At 40.4% G+C, this 22,303-nt stretch overlaps 1 protein-coding gene and 1 long non-coding RNA gene across 3 annotated transcripts in view; one reads left to right on the top strand and one right to left on the bottom strand.

Annotated features, from left to right (window-relative positions):
• The first annotated feature begins 240 nt into the window (after positions 1-240).
• LOC118494256 lies at positions 241-21,175 on the top strand. The gene is made up of 4 exons (XR_004896374.1): positions 241-370; positions 4,642-4,649; positions 11,600-11,608; positions 21,164-21,175. It is a non-coding gene; the product is annotated as an uncharacterized LOC118494256 (long non-coding RNA).
• Positions 13,711-22,303, bottom strand: part of LOC116060984 (NACHT, LRR and PYD domains-containing protein 12-like) — a 39,246-nt gene continuing 30,653 nt past the window's right edge. For both annotated transcript variants that reach the window (XM_035997606.1, XM_035997605.1), the window contains 5 exons: positions 19,075-19,248; positions 15,705-15,878; positions 14,781-14,954; positions 14,267-14,307; positions 13,711-14,010 (listed from right to left, as the gene is read on the bottom strand). In XM_035997606.1, coding sequence (XP_035853499.1) covers positions 14,009-14,010; positions 14,267-14,307; positions 14,781-14,954; positions 15,705-15,878; positions 19,075-19,248 — 565 coding nt within the window. In that variant the 3' untranslated portion in view covers positions 13,711-14,008. The remainder of the gene's footprint in view (positions 14,011-14,266; positions 14,308-14,780; positions 14,955-15,704; positions 15,879-19,074; positions 19,249-22,303) is intronic.

The raw sequence follows: 22,303 nt of genomic DNA, 5'->3' as shown, positions 1-22,303 counted from the left end.
TTCGTCGTTATTATCTGTCACAAAAACTGACCAATCAAACGTCAAAGACACCGACAAAGACAACTACAAGAACAGTAGTGCATATTTGACCAACGGCAAAGACACACACGACTATAAGAAACAAAAACCACAACAAAGACGCAATAAGGACTACAAATAGATGCTAACCCACAACAAAATGACACAAGCAACTACAAAGGCTACGGTCAGACTCAGGGGCGGATCTACCGGGGTGGCATAGGGTGGCAAATGCCACCCTAAAAGAAAGCCTTACCACACCTGCTGCCACCCCAGTTGGCAGCAACGAATTAAAAGTTATGGCCAATTTGACAATTTACGAGTGCAAATCTCCAATGTCCGACTGCAGTCAGTCAAAAACAGTTTGCTTCCCCTCTCACACATCTGCCACTCATCACCTGTGTCTTACCTTTATGCCTTTCCTGTGATAATGCCCCTTACTTCTATCTCCTATTAAGTGAGATCTCATCGTATGGTCACTTATTCCTAATATCAACTGTTCCACATCAAACCTCAGATGCAGGGCATTGATTGCATGAGATTAAGTTTGTCTGTATGAGTTTGTAAATGGCAGCTTGTACCCTTTTGTAGTGTGTACATACTATTTCTCATCAAACTGTGATAACTGTGATTAAATTCAGTATATATACGTCTGCCATATGTTGCCACCCCTCAAAAATTCCTGCCCCCCTCTCGCCACCCCATAAATATTTTTCTAGATCCGCCCCTGGTCAGACTGCAGGCAAACATAGCCCAAATCAGATTTTTTTTGGGGGTCAAGTGACCCTCTTCAGAAGTAGTTTGAACACTCAAATCTTGCCCAGATCAGATTTTTTCAAAATCAGATTCAAGCCACTTCCATATGTGGTCCTGAATCAGACCCAGGTCATGGCAGTTTGTGAAATGGTCCATCCATCCATCCATCTTCTTTCGCTTATCCGGTAACGGGTCGCGGGGGTAGCAGCTCCAGCAGGGGACCCCAAACTTCCCTTTCCCGAGCCACATTAACCAGCTCCGACTGGGGGATCCCGAGGCGTTCCCAGGCCAGGGTGGAGATATAATCCCTCCACCTAGTCCTGGGTCTTCCCCGAGGCCTCCTCCCAGCTGGACGTGCCTGGAACACCTCCCTAGGGAGGCGCCCAGGGGGCATCCTTACCAGATGCCCGAACCACCTCAACTGGCTCCTTTCGACGCGAAGGAGCAGCGGCTCTACTCCGAGCTCCTCACGGATGACTGAGCTTCTCACCCTATCTCTAAGGGAGACGCCAGCCACCCTTCTGAGGAAACCCATTTCGGCCGCTTGTACCCTGGAGTTTGTGAAATGGTAACGTTCGAAAAATCATGACCTGTACACGAATCAATGAATCAAAATAACGTGACCATTTCACGAATTGGCGTGAGACCGGGTTGGAATTAAAGAGCGTAGACCTTGTTAGTGGTTGATTGTTTTTGGTTGGTACAATGCCAAAAAGTTGCTGTGTGACATTCTGCACCTCTAATAAGTTAAAAAATCCTGATCTTAAGTTTGATATACTGCTGAATAGACAGACGGAGCCGGTGTTAATACCACTAACGTCGCTGCTACAGTCTGAATTGTAACAGTTGCATGGAATTTATTCATTTAACCTGAAAACTACGAGAACAGTGAAGCAAAGGAAAGTTAAAACTTTTATGTGATGCAAAATTTAGACCAAAAAAAACTGCTGTTTCCAAAAGAAGGAAATACAAAAATGGAACATCTTTGGTGAGAGTACAGACAGCGTGACGCTGACTGAAGCCGGCGTGTGTCCAAACAATCTGAGTGGCTGTCAGTCGGGCCTGACACACCTGCTGCAGCCAATGAGACGTCAGCTTGACACTCGGCTGGTAAACGGGAGAACAGACTGTCAGAAAACACACGGAGAGGCTTTTAACATTCAATAATAAAGATGCTCAGATCTGAGATGATTTTATGTCAAACGTTTTCCAGACTGATACAGAAACTATGTTTCACAACTGGTTTTTGTCAAATACAGAAGATTGGAATAAATACAGAAAAGGATCCAGCTAATAAAAGTAGGCTACAGAAACAAAACTAAGGTACAAAGGCCTGAAGAAAAAATTAAGGCACCCTGCATGCTCTGGACTCGAGCTGCAGGTTGTTTAGTTAGCATTGCAAATTGAAAAGATTTCTACACAGAAAGAGCGAGAGAGAGACAGAGAGATGATCTAAACATGCTGATTTAAACACTTCCAGGACATGAACACCTGTTTCCTGGTGAAAGTCTTGTGTTTTCTCCTTAATTTCTTCAGGAAATTAACACCTGTTTCCTGGTGAAAGTCTTGTGTTTTCTCCTTAACTTCTTCCAGGACATGAACACCTGTTCCCTGGTGAAAGTCTTGTGTTTTCTCCTTAACTTCTTCAGGACGTGAACACCTGTTTCCTGGTGAAAGTCTTGTGTTTTCTCCTTAACTTCTTCAGGACATTAACACCTGTTTCCTGGTGAAAGTCTTGTGTTTTCTCCTTAACTTCTTCAGGACATTAACTATGCTCCCCCTCTTGAAAGCTGTTTTTTAGGAGCCAAACCTCCCCCTCGACCTCCTACCTACTAGGATCTTCATGCTCTTATTCAGCAGCAGTCAACGTGCTGCTGACAGTAATAAATACTAGAATACATACCAGTTACAGAGCTTTTACTTTTCAGAGATATATGTACGAATGCTTCATGAGGACAGGCTGCGTTACCTTTCTCTGGGTTTGAACATTGTTGGAAACATTTGGAATAATGTAAGTACACAACTGAACAACATATAGAACACAGGTTGAGTCGTTTTTAGACATTTTAATGAGGAAATGTTACATAGCCTACTATACTTTTAAAAACAAAAGAGGTCGGTTTCAAATTTCCAAAAACATCTTCTTGACAACATTCAGAAAGTCGAGTATTTCATCTTTTTTTGCATTTCCTCCTCGAACGAACACGTTCTCTTATTTACTGTCTCTGTGACATCGACACTAACGTATGAAGACGCTGATTCATTATTATAATAATCATTATTAAAGCAGCTTGTTAGAGCACTGGACTCTACACCTATGTGTACGACAATAAATATTTGTCATTCAAAGACCCTTACTCACATAAAAGTATTAGTATTAGTATAAGCACACACACATATACATGCACACGCATGCATGAATGAACGCACGCACGCACACAGAGACACACAGGCACACACACAGAGACACACACACACACACACAAAGCCACACTCAAAGACACACAGTGTGTTTCACTATCTTTGTGGGGACCCGTCATTGACATAATGCATTCCCTAGCCCCTTACCCTAACCTTAACCATCACCACTAAATGCCTAACCTTAACCCTTACCCTCACCCTAACCATAACCTAATTCTAACCCTAATCCTAAAACCAAGTCTTAACCCTCAAACAGACCTTTAAACTTGTGGGGTCCAGCATTTTGGGCCCCACAAAGCTGTCGGGAGCCCGGAAGTATACTGTAGTCCCCGTTTTTTGGATCCCACGAATATAGACACACACACACACACACACACACACACACACACACACACACACAAACATCTAATGCACTTCATGTTTGAATGTTTTTCCTTTTAAATCACCTTTTTATTAAAACACAGTTTAGTTTTCATTTGAAAGAAGATCAAAGTCGTAAATATTAAGTTTGCTTGATTGTAGGGTGGCTGAGATGTTAACGTCACATTTTGGATTCAAACTGACAGACAGCGCCCCAGCTCCACGCATTAGGGCACAAAACGTCCCCATTAGTGCCCATTAACTTCACATCACAGACGACAGGAGAAAAACACAGCAGCAGAGCAGTCACAGCACATTCACATACATGACATTCATTTTTTGTTTTTCCCCTCGTATGGTTTACGGTCGACTGGAGAGCAAGAATGTGGAGAAGAAAAGCTGCTCTCTGACACGGCACACGCTCCAAACTTCAGCCACAGTGAAAGGAAAATGTTCGGAGAAACAAACCTAATTACTGCTGTGAAAGGTTGAATGGATCTTTTTTTAGCCTGGCTGTTAGCCTGGTTACGAGCAGGATAGCTGTTAGCCTGGCTGTTAGCCTGGTCAGGAGCAGGCTAGCTGCACAGAATAAATCTCCATGGTAACTCAGATGCTTCTGCTTTCGTGAAACCGATTCAAGGCTTAAGTCATCCAGGATAACTGGGAAATCCCGATTTTGTCCGCTACCTAAGTCTTGTGAAACAGCCCTCAAAAGGTCTGACTAACAGACTTTGGTTTGTTGTTAACAATGATATCAGGTCGTCTGGTTTTCAGGGCCTGATCGGGCCTCCAAATGTCCGCCTGACTCAGACAAGATGGAGAGACAGAAAATGTGATGATATGAGATGCTTCATCTGCTCTCCACATGTCATTTCCCACACTAATAGCTCCGCTGATTGCTTGAGTGGACGTCTTTTCATGCTGGATTGTAAAGAGCCACTTATGCACAGCAATTGGTTTCTGCACTAAGACTTTACTCGGCCAATTTCCCGAGCACAAGCTCCACTTACATTATACAGCGACTCTCTGGCATCCTGCTCTCGGGTGTTCAAAACCAATCTGCCCTTTAGAAAAGAAAAACTGGAGCTGCAGCGGTGAGAGGCCCCCTAAGACTGACCACCAACGTACGTATATGATCACACCACTATTGGGCAATATTCAAATAATATTCAAGTAATGTGCAATAACCCACACTGCATATCACACTGTATATAAAACCATATCTATCTATCTATCTATCTATCTATCTATCTATCTCTATCTATCTAGATATCTATATAGATATCTATATCTATATAGATATCTATATCTATATAGATATATATATCTATATATATCTATCTATCTATCTATATCTATATAGATATATATATCTATATATATCTATCTATATCTATATATATCTATATATAGATATCGATATCTATATATATCTCTATCTATCTATCTATCTATCTATCTATCTATCTATATATAGCGTCTCAGAACTGTGTACCTTAGCCCCCTTTTTTTGCACTACGTATTTTATTCCATGTTGTATTTATTTTACGTACATGTTGGCACTGCTTTTAATCTCATTGTACATGTGTATAGTGACAATAAGAGACACTCTATTGTATTTTACGTTACACCACAATGTTTCCGTACATGGGAAAAATATTTGTTTAACCCTCTTGTATTCCTCGGGTGACCCATTTTCAAAAAGTTTCTATATCAGAAATTTGGGTTTCTTTCAACCAAATTGTCAAAAGAAATAACATGGATGGTTCCATACAACGCTCTTCACAAGTTAAATAAATTATGAGTTCACTACTTTCATTGAATTTGAGTGTTTTAGTCAATTTTATAGCAGTGAAAAAAACAGCAAAACCATCAGCAAAAAGTGGAAAAAAGTGACTAAAACGTCAAAATATTTCCAAAACATCGGGTAGCGACAAAAGTGTCAAAAAAGACGACCAATACACTGAAAAAAAGTTCAAATTTTTACACATAAAAGCAAACTTGCACGGTCGACAGGACGACATCAAAAGTAAACGCTGCTCTTTTCATTTAAATGATCGTTTTTTTAGTTTGTTTCTTATCAAATGAAGTTTAAGTTTAAGGATTAAAAAAAAGCTAAAACAAAAGAGAAATGTGTGTTTGAGTCGAACCTGTGACGATTTCCTGCATGTCTTCCCCCCCTCTTTCTCCCCTCTCACCTAGCTGTCGATTAAAGGCAGAAAAGCCCCCCCCCCCCCCCAAAAAAAAAAGAAGATTATTCTGAAGAGACTAGAGTTAAAATGCAATCCAAATACCCCTGTCCTTAAGATAAATAAAGGACACACACACACACACACACACACACACACACAGTGTGTTTCACTATCTTTGTGGGGACCCGTCATTGACATAATGCATTCCCTAGCCCCTTACCCTAACCTTAACCATCACCACTAAATGCCTAACCTTAACCCTTACCCTCACCCTAACCATAACCTAATTCTAACCCTAATCCTAAAACCAAGTCTTAACCCTCAAACAGACCTTTAACCTTGTGGGGTCCAGCATTTTGGGCCCACAAGTATACTGGACTCCCCGGTTTTTGGATCCCACGAATATAGACACACACACACACACACACAGGCTCCTTCATTTTATGCAAAAAAGACGTGGAACAAAAAACGGGAAGCCATGATTAATAAGGAGTGTCTTTAAGTGTGTGTGTGTGTGTGTGTGTGTGTGTGTGTGTCTGTGTGCTCACTCTGCGGCCCGCTGATGAGCCTCTCCACTCCTCTGATGATCTTGTGTCCGTAGGCATTGATGCCGATCTCCTTACACACACACACACACACACACACACACACACACACACACACACACACACACACACACACACACACACACACACACACACACACACACACAGTCAAATGTTGTTTGCAGCTTGTTCTGCTGCCCTCCAGTGGCCAAAATATATCATTGAATGCAGCTTTAACATCGAACAAAACATACGTTTAGTCTGAGTTAAGAGAAGAGTTTTTAATTTTAGATCTTTTATTTATCTATTTATTAAAATGTTATTCCCTTCATGTATGTGATGTCATATTTTGTTTTTATTGTTAAAACTGTTTTCACTGAACGTAGAGCTCTCCAAATTTCTTTGTATGTTAACATGTACAACGACAATAAAGGCTATCCATCCCTCCCTCCATCCATCCATCTATCATCCATCCATCCGCATAACATTTATCTGCATATTTTACTGGAATATATCACTTTCATTGATTATTCTACACATAGTGCAGCAGTAATAACCTCTTCCTGAACACTGACAACACCAAATAAGTGGTTATTGATTTCCGGAGAGGTCCCACCACGAAACCCCCACTGACCATCAACCGTGCTGCTGTGGAGAGAGGGAGCAGCACCCAATTCCTGGGGGTGCACATCAGTGAGGACCTCTCCTGTACAACAAACACTGCATCACTGGCCAGGAAGTCCCAGGGGCGCCTCTACTTCCTCCGCAAACTGAAGGGAGCCAGCGTGTTGGAAGCGTTTCCAGGCAACATAGAATACAAAAAGATGTTAATATGTAATTTTGACACGAATACATATTAATAAATGACATGTTGATGTTTGAAAGTCTCGAGGTTTTGACATAAATTCAGATATTTTTAAATTATAAATAATTATCGATTTTTCAAATATTGCACCTGTCAATACATAACGAAATATTTTGGAGCCTATTTTGCCGTCAATACTGCAGACGTTGTCTTTGCTGTAATCAAATCAGTATATATATATATATATATTTTATAAGTATACTACTGCTTGAGTGCAGTACATTTCCACATCTCTCTCCCCATATGTCGAACAAGGGTGATCCAAATCAAATATGTGCAACCAAATGTACAAACACAAAAATATTGACAAAATAAAGTTGAAGAACATGCTATTATTTCATTTTATCAATGGGAAACATACATGTGTATAGACAAGGCTAGCAGCAGCAGCAGCGCCGCGTCAGACACGTTTCTGGTGTTCAAAGACATAGAAAACGCCACGCAGCCGCCACGCAGCTGACACACAACAGTAAAGCCACGCTCACGCCATGCTCACGCCACGCAGCCAGTGTGCAGGAGGCCTAAGGCCCTGCAGCGCATAGTGAAGGCTGCTGGGTGGATCATTGGTGTCCCACCCCCCTAACTCCTGGACATATACCAAACACGCCTCAACCGCAAAGCAAGCAGCATTGTGGGTGACCTCAGCCCCCCCCCCTCCTCACACAGCCTCTTCAGCCTCCTCCCATCTGGGAGAAGGTACCGGAGCCTCTGAGCCTGTTCCACCAGACTGGCAAACGGCTTCATGTTGGTTTTAAACTGTATGTAGTATTCCGTTAAGGCACATGTGCCAAACTCAAGGCCTGCGGGCCAAATCCGGCCCCTCCAGATTATGATCCGGCCCGCATATCAATTTACGTTCACAAAACATTTTGGCCCGCCTAGTTTTTGTCACTTTTTCTGACGTTGTCATTTATTTGACGAGTTGTAACTTTTTCCGACGTTCACTTTTGCCGAAGTTTTGTCACTTTTTCCGACATTTTTGGGCGTTTTTTTTTCTATGATGGCTGAGGAACTTTTTCCTGACTTCTTTAGGACTTTATGTCGACCAAACTGTAAGTGAGAAGACTATATGACACATGCAATAAGACAGTCAAAGATATGACTTTTTCGATTAAATAAAAGCATGTCAATAAACTCTACGTGTCTGGCCCTTGATGTGATTCTTATTTCCAGTGTGGCCCTCTGGGAAGTTGAGTTTGAAACCCCTGCATTAAGGGATGATGAAACCAGCCTTCTCTATGACAATACAACCTGATGGTCTTCAACCCAGCGTCCTGTCCCCCTTCTCTCCACCCTACACCCCTTATGCATACTTTACACAGAGTGAGCAGCAGCTTCTTACGGAAGTTTGATGAAGTGAAACACAGTGGCCCTCATTTATGAAACGTGCGTACGACCTAAAACAGGCGTAGGACGGGCGTACGCCAATTCCTACGCAAAGCAAGGCATTTATCAATTTGAACGTGAGCGTAGGCTGCGATAAAATCTCACGTCTGGTCTGAACTCGTGTACGCAAGTTTTCGAGTAAGTGTGGACTTGTGGTGCAGCATATAATCAGTTTAACAGGAGAAGGAGAAGTCATCAGTTGATCACTTATCAGCAATGGCAGATCTGGCTCTTTTAGAAGACCTCTATGCGCCGGTACAACAGTGCACATGTACGCGCACGGACCACGGTGGAGCGCTCCATCAGATTGATTAAGGGCAGATGGCTCTGTCTTGCATCAGCGGGGAGGGTGGGGGGGACCCTACTATACACGGCAGAAAAAGTCTGCAACATAGTTTTAGCCTGTGGGGTTCTGCACAAGATCTTGCAGGAAAACAGGGTGCCATAAATGTAGAGATGGAGCCAGATGACCTGATGGACAGAGAGCAGTGTCCAGCACAGCCCCAACTGGGGGCTTTATGAAGGAGACAGGATATTATTCCTCGCTTTTAAAAAGGTATAGTGTTATGTTTGGCAATGATATTCAATACAGGAAACGTGACAACATTTTCATTTATTCTTCAGGTTTTCGTTTCTCTTTTAAAGTGTTGTTAATGGCCACATGTGAACGATTTATTTCTGCCACTGACCGACATATTTCGGTTTGTTTTTCCAGCCCCTCTGCTGTCAGGAGACAGGGTCGGGGTGGTGGTCCAGCATGGGCGGGGGAGGCGGAGGACCCGCGCTCTCCCTCACAGCTGTTGCCTGGCTCTGAAAAAACACAAGTAAAATAAAAGACTAGGCCATGTAGGCCTAAGAGATTGCAATATAATCCTGTATATTACTATTAGGACTATAGCATACATGTGTCAAGGATGTATAAATTAAATAAACTTCAGCGGGAGTCTAATTTACCACGGCAACACTGTTGACTGCATCAGTGATCTCTTTCCATTCCCCATTCTTTCTACAGCTTTTAATAACAGTTTTCAGGCTGACAAATAGTGAACCTGAGATATCAGGGTTTCAACTTCCACCTCTGAAAAGTGTCTCTTCTCAGCTGGATTACGTCTCGCCATGTCGTAAATTGTAGGGGCGACGCCTCAAAACCGAGAATACATTGGGGCGTGATATTTAAATTACGATCGTTTCCAGCCGCTGCATTTATCAATGTACGACCGTTCTTACGCTGTGATTGGTGTGATACCAACGTTTCATGAATCACACGTGAAGCCTGTCGTAAGATGATTTCTGCGCTCATATCTGCGCTGGTTTCTACGTTAGGTTGATAAATGAGGGCCATTATTTGTAAGAAACACGGCCGCTGTAATGAAACAGCGAGAGAAAGCGTGGCAGACGATCGCGGACCGATTGAATGTGTAAGAAGCCTAAAAATAGACATTATGTGACCACGACTCTGAACTGAAACCGTCATAATTTTAACATTGAAGGAGTAAGGCTACTAATCATTTGCACACATTAACAGTTGCACATTTTGCACTAAAAGTGGGCAGAATGGTTTCAGTTAAGAGCAGTGGTTTGTATATTTTAGACTTTCAGTCCGTTCGCTTCCTCGTATATTTGGACAAAAAAAAAAAGAAACTGGACTCTAAAATCTAGAAACTTTGAAAATAATTAAGTGATAAACTCAATGTATACTGAAGCAACACCCCCAATAATCAAAATTGACCAGTTCAACCCCTCCCAAAAACCTACTATCGTTTCCATAACTTGATGCAGAAAAGGCAAAAATGTTGCAGAAAGATTCACCACAATGCAGATAATGAAGGGTTTGGTGTTCAAAATTTCAATATGGCTCAAAAGCAGAGATCTCAACCCCCCAATGCTGAACCCAAAGCTACGCCCTTGCCGAGGGGTATCCCCAGGTGGCAGACGCACAGAGAGAGTGGGGTTACAATTGCATGGAGAAAAACGTATTTACAGTCTGCATATGGCGTCTCCATGCATTCCTTGTGAGACAGGCTGTGACGAACTGTGTGGAGAACTACTGGAGTTATCCTGGGTTACTCACCAGGTCATAAACAGCCGGTTGGAGCCAAAGCAAGGATGCGCTACATATACAGAGCCTCTAATTAGGTTGATTGATTGCACCTGAAGGGGGCGGTTCCTTCCCATGCAGGTGCGTTTGATTTTGATTTAACCTCCCTGCTTCAGGTATAGTCAGGTGGCCTCTGTTTGGGGACTTTTAACAGGGCTTGACCAATCAGAAGTGTAGTATTGGTCTTTTTTTTCTTCAGGTTTGTTTATTAATTTCAAAACAGCAATACAAAAGCAGTTGAAAAATATATGTATAAAAACAAGTTTCCTTTTTTTGCTTACATACACAAAAATTCAGCAAAACATTACACAAACTTTTGTCCAACGTTTGTGCTGCTTTTGGATGTTCAGGCGAAAGAAATACCAAACTTTGTAACATGTCACGGAATAACAATTCACAGATGAAAAAGGTCTTTTACAATGTTTTACTGTTACAGACGTGTTGAGTTATTAATTATTATTTCAGCAATAATTTCTTATATTTGATGCATCAAGTCAAAATTGAATTATATTACATCATATGTAATCCAGTAAAATTCATATGTCATCGTTATTCAACTGTCATGTTTTTATTGGAAACTTGATCTCCAATGTTGAAATATCAAATAAACACATCTGACCTGAAATAAAAACCTGATTCATAGGTTATAATAAATGTTCAATGGAGTTCAGTTCCTGGGGCCTGTTTCACAAAAGCAGAATATATAAATCCAGGATAACTGATAAAGCGACGCTTGACCTAGTCTAATCTGAGCATCCTGGCTTGGTACGTTTCACAAAGGCCAAGTCAGGCTGAGGAGGAGAGACTAGGTCGAGCCAGGCTGAAGTAATTCAGATAGATGAGCGTCCACGGCTTTCCTCAAAAGACCGCGAGGTCGATCACAGATTTACTGATGCCAAAATGGAGAATACGTATTGTACATACTTTATACAGAGTGAGCAGCAGCTTCTTGTGGAAGTATGATGACGTGAAACACATTATTTGTATAAAAAGAAAAGAAATACGGTGCTGTAATGAAACAGTGAGAGAAAGCGTAGCAGACGATCACGGACCGACTGAATGCGTAAGCAGCCTAAACATATACATTAACTGACCACTGCTGTGAACTGAAACCGTCATAATCAAGGATTAGGCTACTAATCATTTGCACAAATTAACAGTTGTACTCTTTGCCTTAAAAGTAAGCAAAAGATAATGTTACTCAGGAAATTTACCATGAAGATCAATTTTCTACAATGCTAGATTATGATGCGTAACTATCTCTTTCACTCTGTTCCTCCCTCTCTCTCATGGGCTAAAATATAAATTTCCTAAGTCATATTAACTTCCACTGCTCGCTTTTAATGCAAAGTGTACAACTGTTCGTTTTTGCAAATGACAGTGACTCAGTGAATGGTTTCAGTTAAGAGCAGTAGTTCATTAATGTATATTTTTAGACTATCATTCAGTCTGTCCGCTATTATCTGCCGCGCTTTTTCTCGTGTTTTTTTATTTTTTATAGAGGACGAGTTTCCTTCTCTACATATTATATGCCTTGCTCCCTTGTATATATGAACATAGAAAATAAAGACACTGAAGAAATGTGACTCTAAAATCTAGAAACTATAGAGATAATTAAGTGATAAATTCCATGCACACTGTAAACATGAATGGAACAGAGTATATTCATCAGTTATTCCCCCCCCCAGCTAAACATAAGGTCAAAAACCATTGAGGTGTCCTCTCCCTGTTGTTACATGAATGTACAGTAGCCTACATCACTAGATAGTTACTGGTCCAGTGAACTAAGACTATAATTTGGGAGGATTGTACAATTAGGATTTGTTCTTTAAATTGTACAATCCTCCCAAATTATAGTCCCAGTTTACTGGACAACACAAATTGTGTGCTAAGAATGCCAAATACAATGCACATGGAAGAGGAACAAACATGATCCTTATTGTTAAAGAATTTAAAAAAAAATGAATCAACTAAAATAATTCAAGGTGCATTGGTCAACTATAGAAATGTACAGCGTTGTATGTGTCGCCCTTAGTAACAGACTTCATTTAAAACACATTTGAAATGTTATCAGCCTTTTCTAATTATCTCAACAACTGTCATAATATATTCATCAAACTTCTAACAACAATATGAACAGCAGTCTTCATACAGCAATATAACAGTAACAATGACTGTCACATGAATAATTATTAAAAAAAATGAATGGTCACAACTTTAAATAATAACAGTACTTAAAGGAACAGCAATATGCACCTGTTGTATGTTAATGCAGGCTGATAACAATAGGGTAAAACCACTGCTGGGTGATCAGAAAAGGCTCCAGGATTAAATAAATCCTGGCTGTTAGCCTGGTCAGGAGCAGGCTAGCTGTTAGCCTGGCTGTTAGCCTGGTCGGGAGCAGGCTAGCTGCACAGAATAAATCTCCATGGTGATTTATGTGCCTCCACTTTCGTGAAACCGAGTCAAGGCTTAAATCATCCAGGATAACTGATAAATCCCGGCTTAATCCCTTATCTTAGTTTTGTGAAATAGGCCCCTGGTGATGATGTCAGCTTTCAGGCATTTCATTTATTATTATTATTATTATTATTATTATTATTATTTACTAAATGAATTTATAATATAAAAAATATTTTTTTAATTTTTAATTGTAATTTATGATTCACTTTTCACCGTTAGTAGCAGGCATCTGTGCGTCTCCAAAAAAGTGTTTGGTGTAAATATTCCACACATGACTAAATATGAAAACACAAATGGAGAATACAGTGCATGCAGATGTGGTTTACAGTATATAACTGCAGGAACAGACTGATGTGATTTTAAAGTTGCTTTATGGCGCCATCTTGTGGTATCATTTGATATTACATCAGCATTACATACTCTGCTCTGAAACCCTGAAGTAAGAGATGTTGGTTGGGCACATTTTTGTTTAGTTTAAGAGTGTTTGCTAGTTTTAGTTTGAGTTAGTTCTCAGAGTGTATTTGCTAGTTTAGTTTGAGTTAGTTCTCAGAGTGTGTTTTAAAACTAACTGAAAGTAAACCAAAATTAGCAAACATACGTATATGGCTTCAGGCTGGCTAGGACTTGACTTCAGGTTCAGGTTGTTTTGGGTTCGAGTTGGCTTCTAGTTTGGGTTGGGTTCGATATTTACGGGTTTTGATCGAGTTGGCTTCAGATTGGTTTAGACTTGGCTTTGTTTTGGGTTTGAGTTGGCTTTGAGTTGTCAGATGCTGGGCAGTTGCTGGGTAGTTAGTTATAGTTTTGAATTATATTTGGCGAGTAGATCTCCGCTCCCGAGTAGCTCTCCCTTGCTCACAGTCCCTGAGGTCTTCACCGGACGAATGTCCCACAATTTAAAGGACATTCCTGAAAGAGACGTACCAAATTAGTATACTGGACAAAAATCCATTATTGGGATGAAAAGAGATGAATGAAAACATTCAATTCAAAGAGGTGGACTGACTGACATTTACATCCATAGAGCTGCTAAGCTGCTAACACCAATACAAAGTGTTTCTATAGATAAAGACATTTGAAAATGCCTGTTGTATGCCGAGGACATGCTGATCAAATCTTAATGTACAATAGTCTGATGAATGGTGGACATTCTTTCAATACTCACATTTCTGGTGTTTCTCAGCTGTGATCAACTTGCCAGTGATCCTGTAGAGATGAACACAATACCAAAAGTTATGGATCCAGTTTAAAATATTAGTTTGTTCTTTGAATTAGACAACTTCAGAGTCCTGACACAAGCCAACTGATCTAATGCATCATATTTTCTCACGTATTTCTGAACTTGCATTAGAGGAAATATCTAGTCATTAGTGTATATCCAAAAAAAACATCACAAGAAAACAATACACTACTTTTCACTATACTGTAAAATCCCATAGCTGTTAAAAAATTGCAACTGGCTGTAAAATGTTGCTTGCTTTTGCTTTGTTTGATGGCATTTATTTGTTTGAGGAAGAATGGAAGAAAAGGAGAAACTGCATTCAACGGGTTAAATCACTCATTTGTTGTGCTAGAAGGTAGAACTCGAGGGAAACTCCAATGTGAGGAACACATTAACCTCCCTGTGTTTATTACAATGCTGCTGAACCAGCATGGACTGAGTCAGACCCCCTACTGACCTCAGAGTCTCCAGTCTACAGTTTGGACTCTCCACAAGATCAGAGAGCAACTTCACGTCTGAATCCTGAAGCTTGTTGTCATTCAGGTCCAGCTCTCTCAGATGGGAAGGGTTGGACTTCAGAGCTGAGGCCAGAGAAGCACAGCTGATCTCTGACAAAGTACATTTCCATAATCTGAATATAGAATAAGAACAATGATGTAACTCATAAGAGTTATAAGGATTTAAACATTCTCCAAACACCTGAACCCAACAGGACGCAAGTTCAAAACTAAAATAACAAAACAGCTGTCATTAATATTAATGACAATGAGCTGCTACTTTAATAAAGATGTAGTGACTTCAGCTTTTAAACTCTGCCAGCTCCAACAGTGGCTCCATCTATACTAACTGTTCAGCCAAACAGAAATAAATAACCCAGTTATTCAGTCTGAATAAAGAATGTATGACATAGATAAATATCTATTTAGAATCCAATCAGATGAGTTCAGGTTTTAAATGTGTAGCTCAACATTACTATGTCCTAATCAATGAGCTTTTTCCCTAAAATAAGCAGTTACTTTGCCATTGTGTATCATCATTGAATCAGGTTTCTATTTTATTATTTGTGAAACACTTTGAAATCAACAGAAACCAAAGAAATGTTTCTACTTCAGAAAGTAAACTTTCATTTTAAAACCAATATTAGTTCAGAGGATCTTCTGTATAAAGATGAGACCATTTAACAACAATTTATAAACATATAAACATTTATATTTACCAAGTAACAGTGGACAGTTGGTTTCTTTAACAAACACAACTCTTTTGTCAAACATGAAAATATGAACTAAAGGACATGTGTAGATGTAAGTTATATTTGTACATACATTATGTTCAAATGTTAATAAAACATATGATATATAACAGTAACAGTCAGTGAACTTACTTCAGAGTCTCCAGTCTACATTTTGAACTCTCCAGAAAATCACACAGCTGTTTCACTCCTGAATCCTTCAGCTCGTTGTTACTCAGGTCCAGCTCTCTCAGATGGGAGGGGTTGGACTTCATAGCTGAGACCAGAGAAGCACAGCTGATCTCTGACAATATGCAGCTCCCCAATCTGAATAGAGAATAAAATAATTAACTTTAGAAGACAATGTTCCTGCTTTAAATGATTCAATGTTTAATAATCTGTTCAGAGCTGAAGGTTTAGAATGTACACGTTTAGAAGATGGAGACTCCAAACACCTGAACCCAACAGGATGAAGGTTAAAAACTGTAAAATACCAAAAGTTAAAAAGAGCTCTCATTAATATTAATGACAACGCACTGCTACTTCAATAAAGACGTTGTGACTTCACCTCAGGGACTCCATCTATACTAACTCATGTTGTTCAGCCAAACACAAAAAAACACAGAAACTGATTTCCAAACATACAGTAAATATGTCAGGATGAATTTTGAGGAAATGTAAACAAAACTTACTATCTTTCTTTCATCTTCAGTTTAAACTCTTTTTTATTGTCTAACAGTTAAAACAGAGATAATTCATTCATTAGGGCCCGAGCGCCAACAGCAGCAAAGGCCCTATTGAAACTGAAGGAATTCTTCTTTCTTTTCCCAGCAAATGAATCGCCTTTTTACTTACTTACTTACTCAAAAACTCACCAAAATTGGCGGTCACATCAAGCCTGGTGAACATTTATGTATTTTAAGGGTTTCGGGAATAGGCGCAAAACAATGGCTCGCTAACGCCCCCTAAAAACAGCCTCTGCAGTACGTTTGATGTAGACTCACAAAATCTGGTTTGCATATGTATCATGTCAAGACGTAGCCTAGAAATCTAGATGCACCCTAGCGGCAGCAAATGCAATTTGCAGCCAGGGTCAGTCTAGCAACGACTGGTTGGCTTGCAAGCTGGAGAAACCAAATTCTGGTCAGGCCAATCACATCGTGTATAGAGTCGGTAGACGGGCTTAACATAATGACGGCAGAGTTGCGACGGTTCTGCATGAATTCCCTGCTACATGAAAACAAAGAAGATGGCTGCTGCTGTTGGTGAACAGCGGTCTTTTGAATCAGCTTTAGCCGCGACTCTGGAAGACTTGGAGTTAAGCACTGAAGTCATTCTTAAAAAAAGAAGATGTGTTCGGAGGTTTGCCGACCAGATACGGCAAAAGTTTAATCTATCAACTAGCTTGCTCTGGTTGGCTATGAGTGCAGAGGGAATTTGAAAGACAACCGTTTATCCCGCCCCTCACATTGAGCCCTGCCAATGGTTCCCAGACCCAACATCTTGATGTGGGTCTGGCTTGTCAGGCTAGTCAAGACGTACAAAAAAGGCCAGTGGAGTGATACCCTAAACCCAACAGGAAATCCGCCATTTTGAATTGAAAGTTGTTTTTTGCCCATTTCCACATGTCGTACTTTAACTAACTCCTCCTAGAGATTTCATCCGATCAACTTCAAATTTGTTCTGTGCCAGCTTTAGACGTTAAAGATGAAAAGTTATTGAAAGAGTTATAATAGGGCAAAAAATGCTTAAAGTTTTAGAGGACCAACTTCCTGTAAGGGGCCATCGAAACAGGAAGTGGGTGTAACTTGAGTGTAGATTGACCAATTGGCTCGAAACTTTTCAGGATTCATAAGAGTCCAACCCAGGCCAATACTGACTCAAAGTTATAGTGCCCCGTAGTGGCAACAGGAAGTAGGCCTAAAAGTCAAGGTGCTATACTTTAACAAACTCTTCCTAGAGATTTCATCCGATCGACTTCAAATTTGTTTTGTGCCATCTCAATAGCTTAACAATGAAAAGTTATTAAAAGCTTGAGTTTTTGTCCAATGGTGTGGGCGTGTTTAGCGATGAATGAGAAAGTGGCTGTAACTAGAGTGTACATTGTGTTACGGTTTAGGGATATTTCTGTTACCAGTTTGTTCATTTCTGTTGTCTTTATTGTTTATTTGTGCATGTTCCCTGTGTTTGTATATTCTGTATATTTCTGTTTAGTTATCTTCTGGTTTATTGTGTATTTTTTGGTTAATTCCTGGGTTCTGTGTTCTGTGTTGTCAAGTTTCTGTGTTTAGTTGTTTTCAGGTTTTTGTCGGTGGTTCCTGTTTCCTGTTTTATTTTGATAGTCTGTTTTCTGTCATGTCTAGTTTTACTTTTTGTGTTCCCGCCTTTGTTGATTGTCCTGCCCTGCCCTGATGTTTTTCACCTGTTGTGTCACCTGTCCCTCATTTGTTCATTACCTTATGTATTTAACCTCTGTGTTCCCTTTGTCTCTTGTCAGATCGTTTTGTATCCCCTTGTGTCAGTTTGTGTGTGTCCGCGTCAGTCAGTTTCCTGTCTCCTTTTTCTCCCCGGTATTGGTTTTTGCCTCCAGCTCACAGGACTCCCTAGATTTGTTTTAGTTTTTTGGAGGAAATAAATCTTTGAGTTTCTACGCTGCTCCTGCCTGCCTGTCTCTCTCTGCGTTTGGGTCCTTTTCTCCCTGCTGATAGCAACACATTGTCCATTCTGCTTAAAATTTCCTATGATCAACAAGAGTCCAGGCCTGAGGACATCTACTGGGCAATATTGACTTTTAGTCATAGCGCCCCCTGCTGGCAACAGGAAATCAGTTATATGACAAACATCCGATTTACATGAAACTTATGAAACTTATGTGTGGTCTACATGTGATATACTTTAACCATGCCCACACACTCAAGCCACGACCCTTTCATTATTCTTTTTTTCACTAAATTAATCTCCTTTTTGGGGACCTTATCATACTCAAACACTCACCAAACTTTGCACACGCATCAGGCCTGGTGAAAAAGTTGATAGATAGTTGGTTTCGTAGATAGGCGTGAAAAAATGCCTCACTAACGCCCCCTACAAAATTTAAAAAAATGGAGCCCCTGCAGTACGTTTGACATAGACTCACGAAATCTGGTATGCACATGTATCATGTCAAGACGTACAAAAAAGCTCATTGGAGTAATACCCTAAACCCAACAGGAAATCCGCCATTTCGAATTGAAAGTTCTAAATTAGTGTGTTTTTGGTCATTTCCATATCATACTTTAACAAACTCCTTCTAGAGATTTCATCCGATCAACTTCAAATTTGGTCTCTGCCATCTTAAGATGTAAGAGATGAAAACTTATTAAAAGAATTTTAATAGTGCAAAAAATGCACAATATATAGAGGACCAACTTCCTGTAGGGGGCTATCGAAACAGGAAGTTACGTATCTTGAAAACATTTATTCCGATTGCCACGAAACTTGACACAGTTGAGCATATGTGCATTATTAAAACATGGTGTCTGACCTCAGAGTCTCCAGTCTACAGTGAGAATTCTCCAGAAAATCACACAGCAGCTTCACTCCTGAATCCTTCAGCACGTTGAAACTCAGGTCCAGCTCTTTCAGATGGGAGGGGTTGGACTTCAGAGCTGAGACCAGAGAAGCACAGTCGATCGCTGACAAACTGCAGTTCCTCAATCTGAATAAAGAATAAATAATGTAGATAAAAATCCATTTATAATCCAATCAGATGTGTTGAGGTTTTAAATGTGTAGCTCAACATTACTATGTCCTTATCAATTACCTTTTCTAAATTTAGTAGAGACTTTGTCATTATGTTATTTTGGATCATCATAATATCAGCAATAATTTGAAGATACAAATCAATTTACAATCAAAGCTCAAACTGTCTGCAGCCTGTTTTTATCAGCTGTCATCAAATCTTCAACAACATATTTCATATCTCTCACTCACTCTACAGCTTCATGTTCACTGACTGATGGACTACAATGGAGTCTGTCAAACATTTACTTTCTCAATTTTCCATTACTCCAATTGTTAAGTCATTTGGGAAAGACAGAATATTTCAGTTCTCACGCAAATACTGAAAATGTATGAACCCAGTATGTGAAACCTCAGTCAGGATTTGAAACTGACCTCAGAGTCTCCAGTCTACAGTTTGGACTTTCTAATCCAGCAGACAGAAGCTTCACTCCTGAATCCTCCAGGAAGACGCAATTGTCACTCATGTCCAGCTCTAGCAGATGAGAGGGGTTGGACTTCAGAGCTGAGGCCACAACTTCACAGTGAGTCGTTGAGAGTCTAAGGCCAGCAAGTCTGTCATGACATATTGAATTACAAAATCTGTTACTATAAAAGAGCACACTTCAATGATAAAACAGTTTTGATGAGCATTTGCTCTTCAAATAAGTGGTGGAGCTGATCTTCTCTCACTGTGGTTGACATGAAACAATAATTCTCTCTGTGTCTCTCTCTCCCTCTCTCCCTCATTCTCTCTCTCTCTCTCTCTCTCTCTCTCTCTCTCTCTCGCCCCCTCCCTCTGAAAAATGTATTCAGGTCACAAACACAATTAAACATGCACTAAAGTTACATTATTTCAACATAATGTCATTAGAAAGATGTTTTATCAGCATTAAAAATATAATCAGACCTCTGCTATTGGTGGGAAATGATACAGATCTTTAGGCAAACTCTTGGCGACAGGGAGAAAATCAGATATCACAATATTCTTGACCTAATACCTCGATATCGACATTGCGGCGATATTTTAGGGTTGACAATTGGTGCTTTAACAAAATATCTTCACACTTAGATTTTAGATATATAATCTTTGGTAATTTGGATATAATGTCAAAGTGGGGAAAAGGCAAATAATAAAACAGCTAGAACAGTCCGGTAAGTTCAGAAAAGTACATCACTTTACTGTAATGCAGCCTTTAAAACCAGTAAAAGACAACACTTATGTCATATCACGATATTATGATATCCAAAATCTAAGACGATATCTAGTCTCATATCACGATATCGATATAATATTGATATATTGCCCAGCCCTACCTGTATGTCTGATTAATGATGAAGTTAACTTGCTGAAACTACTCATGTTATAATAACTTTACTGTTTCACTGATAACTGATAAAACGCTGCTGTGAGAAAACCTCAACCTCTAAAGTGTGTTTGTTTAAGGTCTACATGTTGAATAGAATTAGAAGAAAAACCTGTAAAATGTAATAGTTATTAGAAATAATTCAAATAACTGAGTTCATTACCTTGACAGCTAGAAACACAACCACCTGAAACATCAATATTTTTTGCTCTCACAGCTCAAGATCTTCTGTGGCATAAAACAACTGATATATTTTGCAATAAATAAGTGACAGACAATTTAAAAATAATGATAATTTTGAATTTTGTATTTGAGGAACTAAACTACAAATCTACACGGTTTTATGAAGTTAATGATATCTGGACTTACCGAGCCTTTCTGCAGTTCCTCACAGCTGGAATCAGTCTCCGTCGTCCCCATGTCAATGTGTTGTACTTCTCCAGGTCCAACTCATCCAGAACCTCCTCTGACATCTGCAGCATGTAGGCCAGAGCTGAGCAGTGGATCTCAGAGAGTTTCTTCTTTGATCTGTCCTCTGACGTCAGGAACTCTTGGATCTCCTGATGGACTGAGTGGTCGTTGATCTCTGTCAGACAGTGGAAGATGTTGATGCTTCTGTCAGGAGAGATCCAATATCTGTTCATCTCCTTCAGGTTGTTGATGGCTCTCTCAATGATTTCTGGACTGTTGTTTGTCTGACCCAGCAGGCCTCCTAAGAGTCTTTGGTTGGATTCCAGAGAGAGGCCATGAAGGAAGCGGACAAACAGGTCGAGGTGGCCATTTTTACTTTTGAGGGATTTAATCATGGCTCTCTTCAGGAAGACATCCAGGGATGGGTAAGTATCATTGTCCCAATCAACAACATCTTCATCATCATCATCCAGGAAGTCCTGCAGTACCTGTGTGTTCCTGTTGGTGTAACAGTGGAACAGGTAGACTGCAGCCAGAAACTCCTGAACGCTCAGATGAACGAAGCTGTAGACTGTTTTCTTGAAGATCACACTCTCTCTTTTGAAGATCTCTGTACAAACTCCTGAGTACACCGAAGCCTCTGTGACATCCAGACCACAGCGCTCCAGGTCTTCTTGGTAGAACATGATGTTTCCTTTCTCCAGCTGGTCAAACGCCAGCCTCCCCAGCTTCAGAAGAACTGCGCTGTCAGCCTCCATTAGCTCATGTGGACTCGTCTCATGTCCCTCAGCATACTTCTGCTTTTTCCTCTTTGTCTGAACCAGCAGGAAGTGTGAGTACATGTCAGTCAGGGTCTTGGGCAGCTCTCCTCTCTGGTCTGTAGTCAACATGTGGTCCAGAACTGTAGCCGTGATCCAGCAGAAGACTGGGATCAGACACATGATGTGGAGGCTCCTGGATGCCTTGATGTGGGAGATGATTCTGCAGGATAGCTCTTCATCACTGACTCTCTTCCTGAAGTACTCCTCCTTCTGGTCGTCAGTGAAGCCTCGTACTTCTGTTACCCTGTCAACACACGCAGGAGGGATCTGATTGGCTGCTGCAGGTCGGGAAGTTATCCAGACGAGAGCCGAGGGAAGCAGCTTCCCCTGGATGAGGTTTGTCAACAGCATGTTGACTGATGACTTCTGTGTGACATCAGAAACAGCCTCATTC

This window comes from Sander lucioperca, chromosome 22, assembly GCF_008315115.2.
Source record: "Sander lucioperca isolate FBNREF2018 chromosome 22, SLUC_FBN_1.2, whole genome shotgun sequence".
NCBI lineage: Eukaryota > Metazoa > Chordata > Actinopteri > Perciformes > Percidae > Sander > Sander lucioperca.
This window is presented reverse-complemented; position numbering and strand designations above follow the sequence as displayed.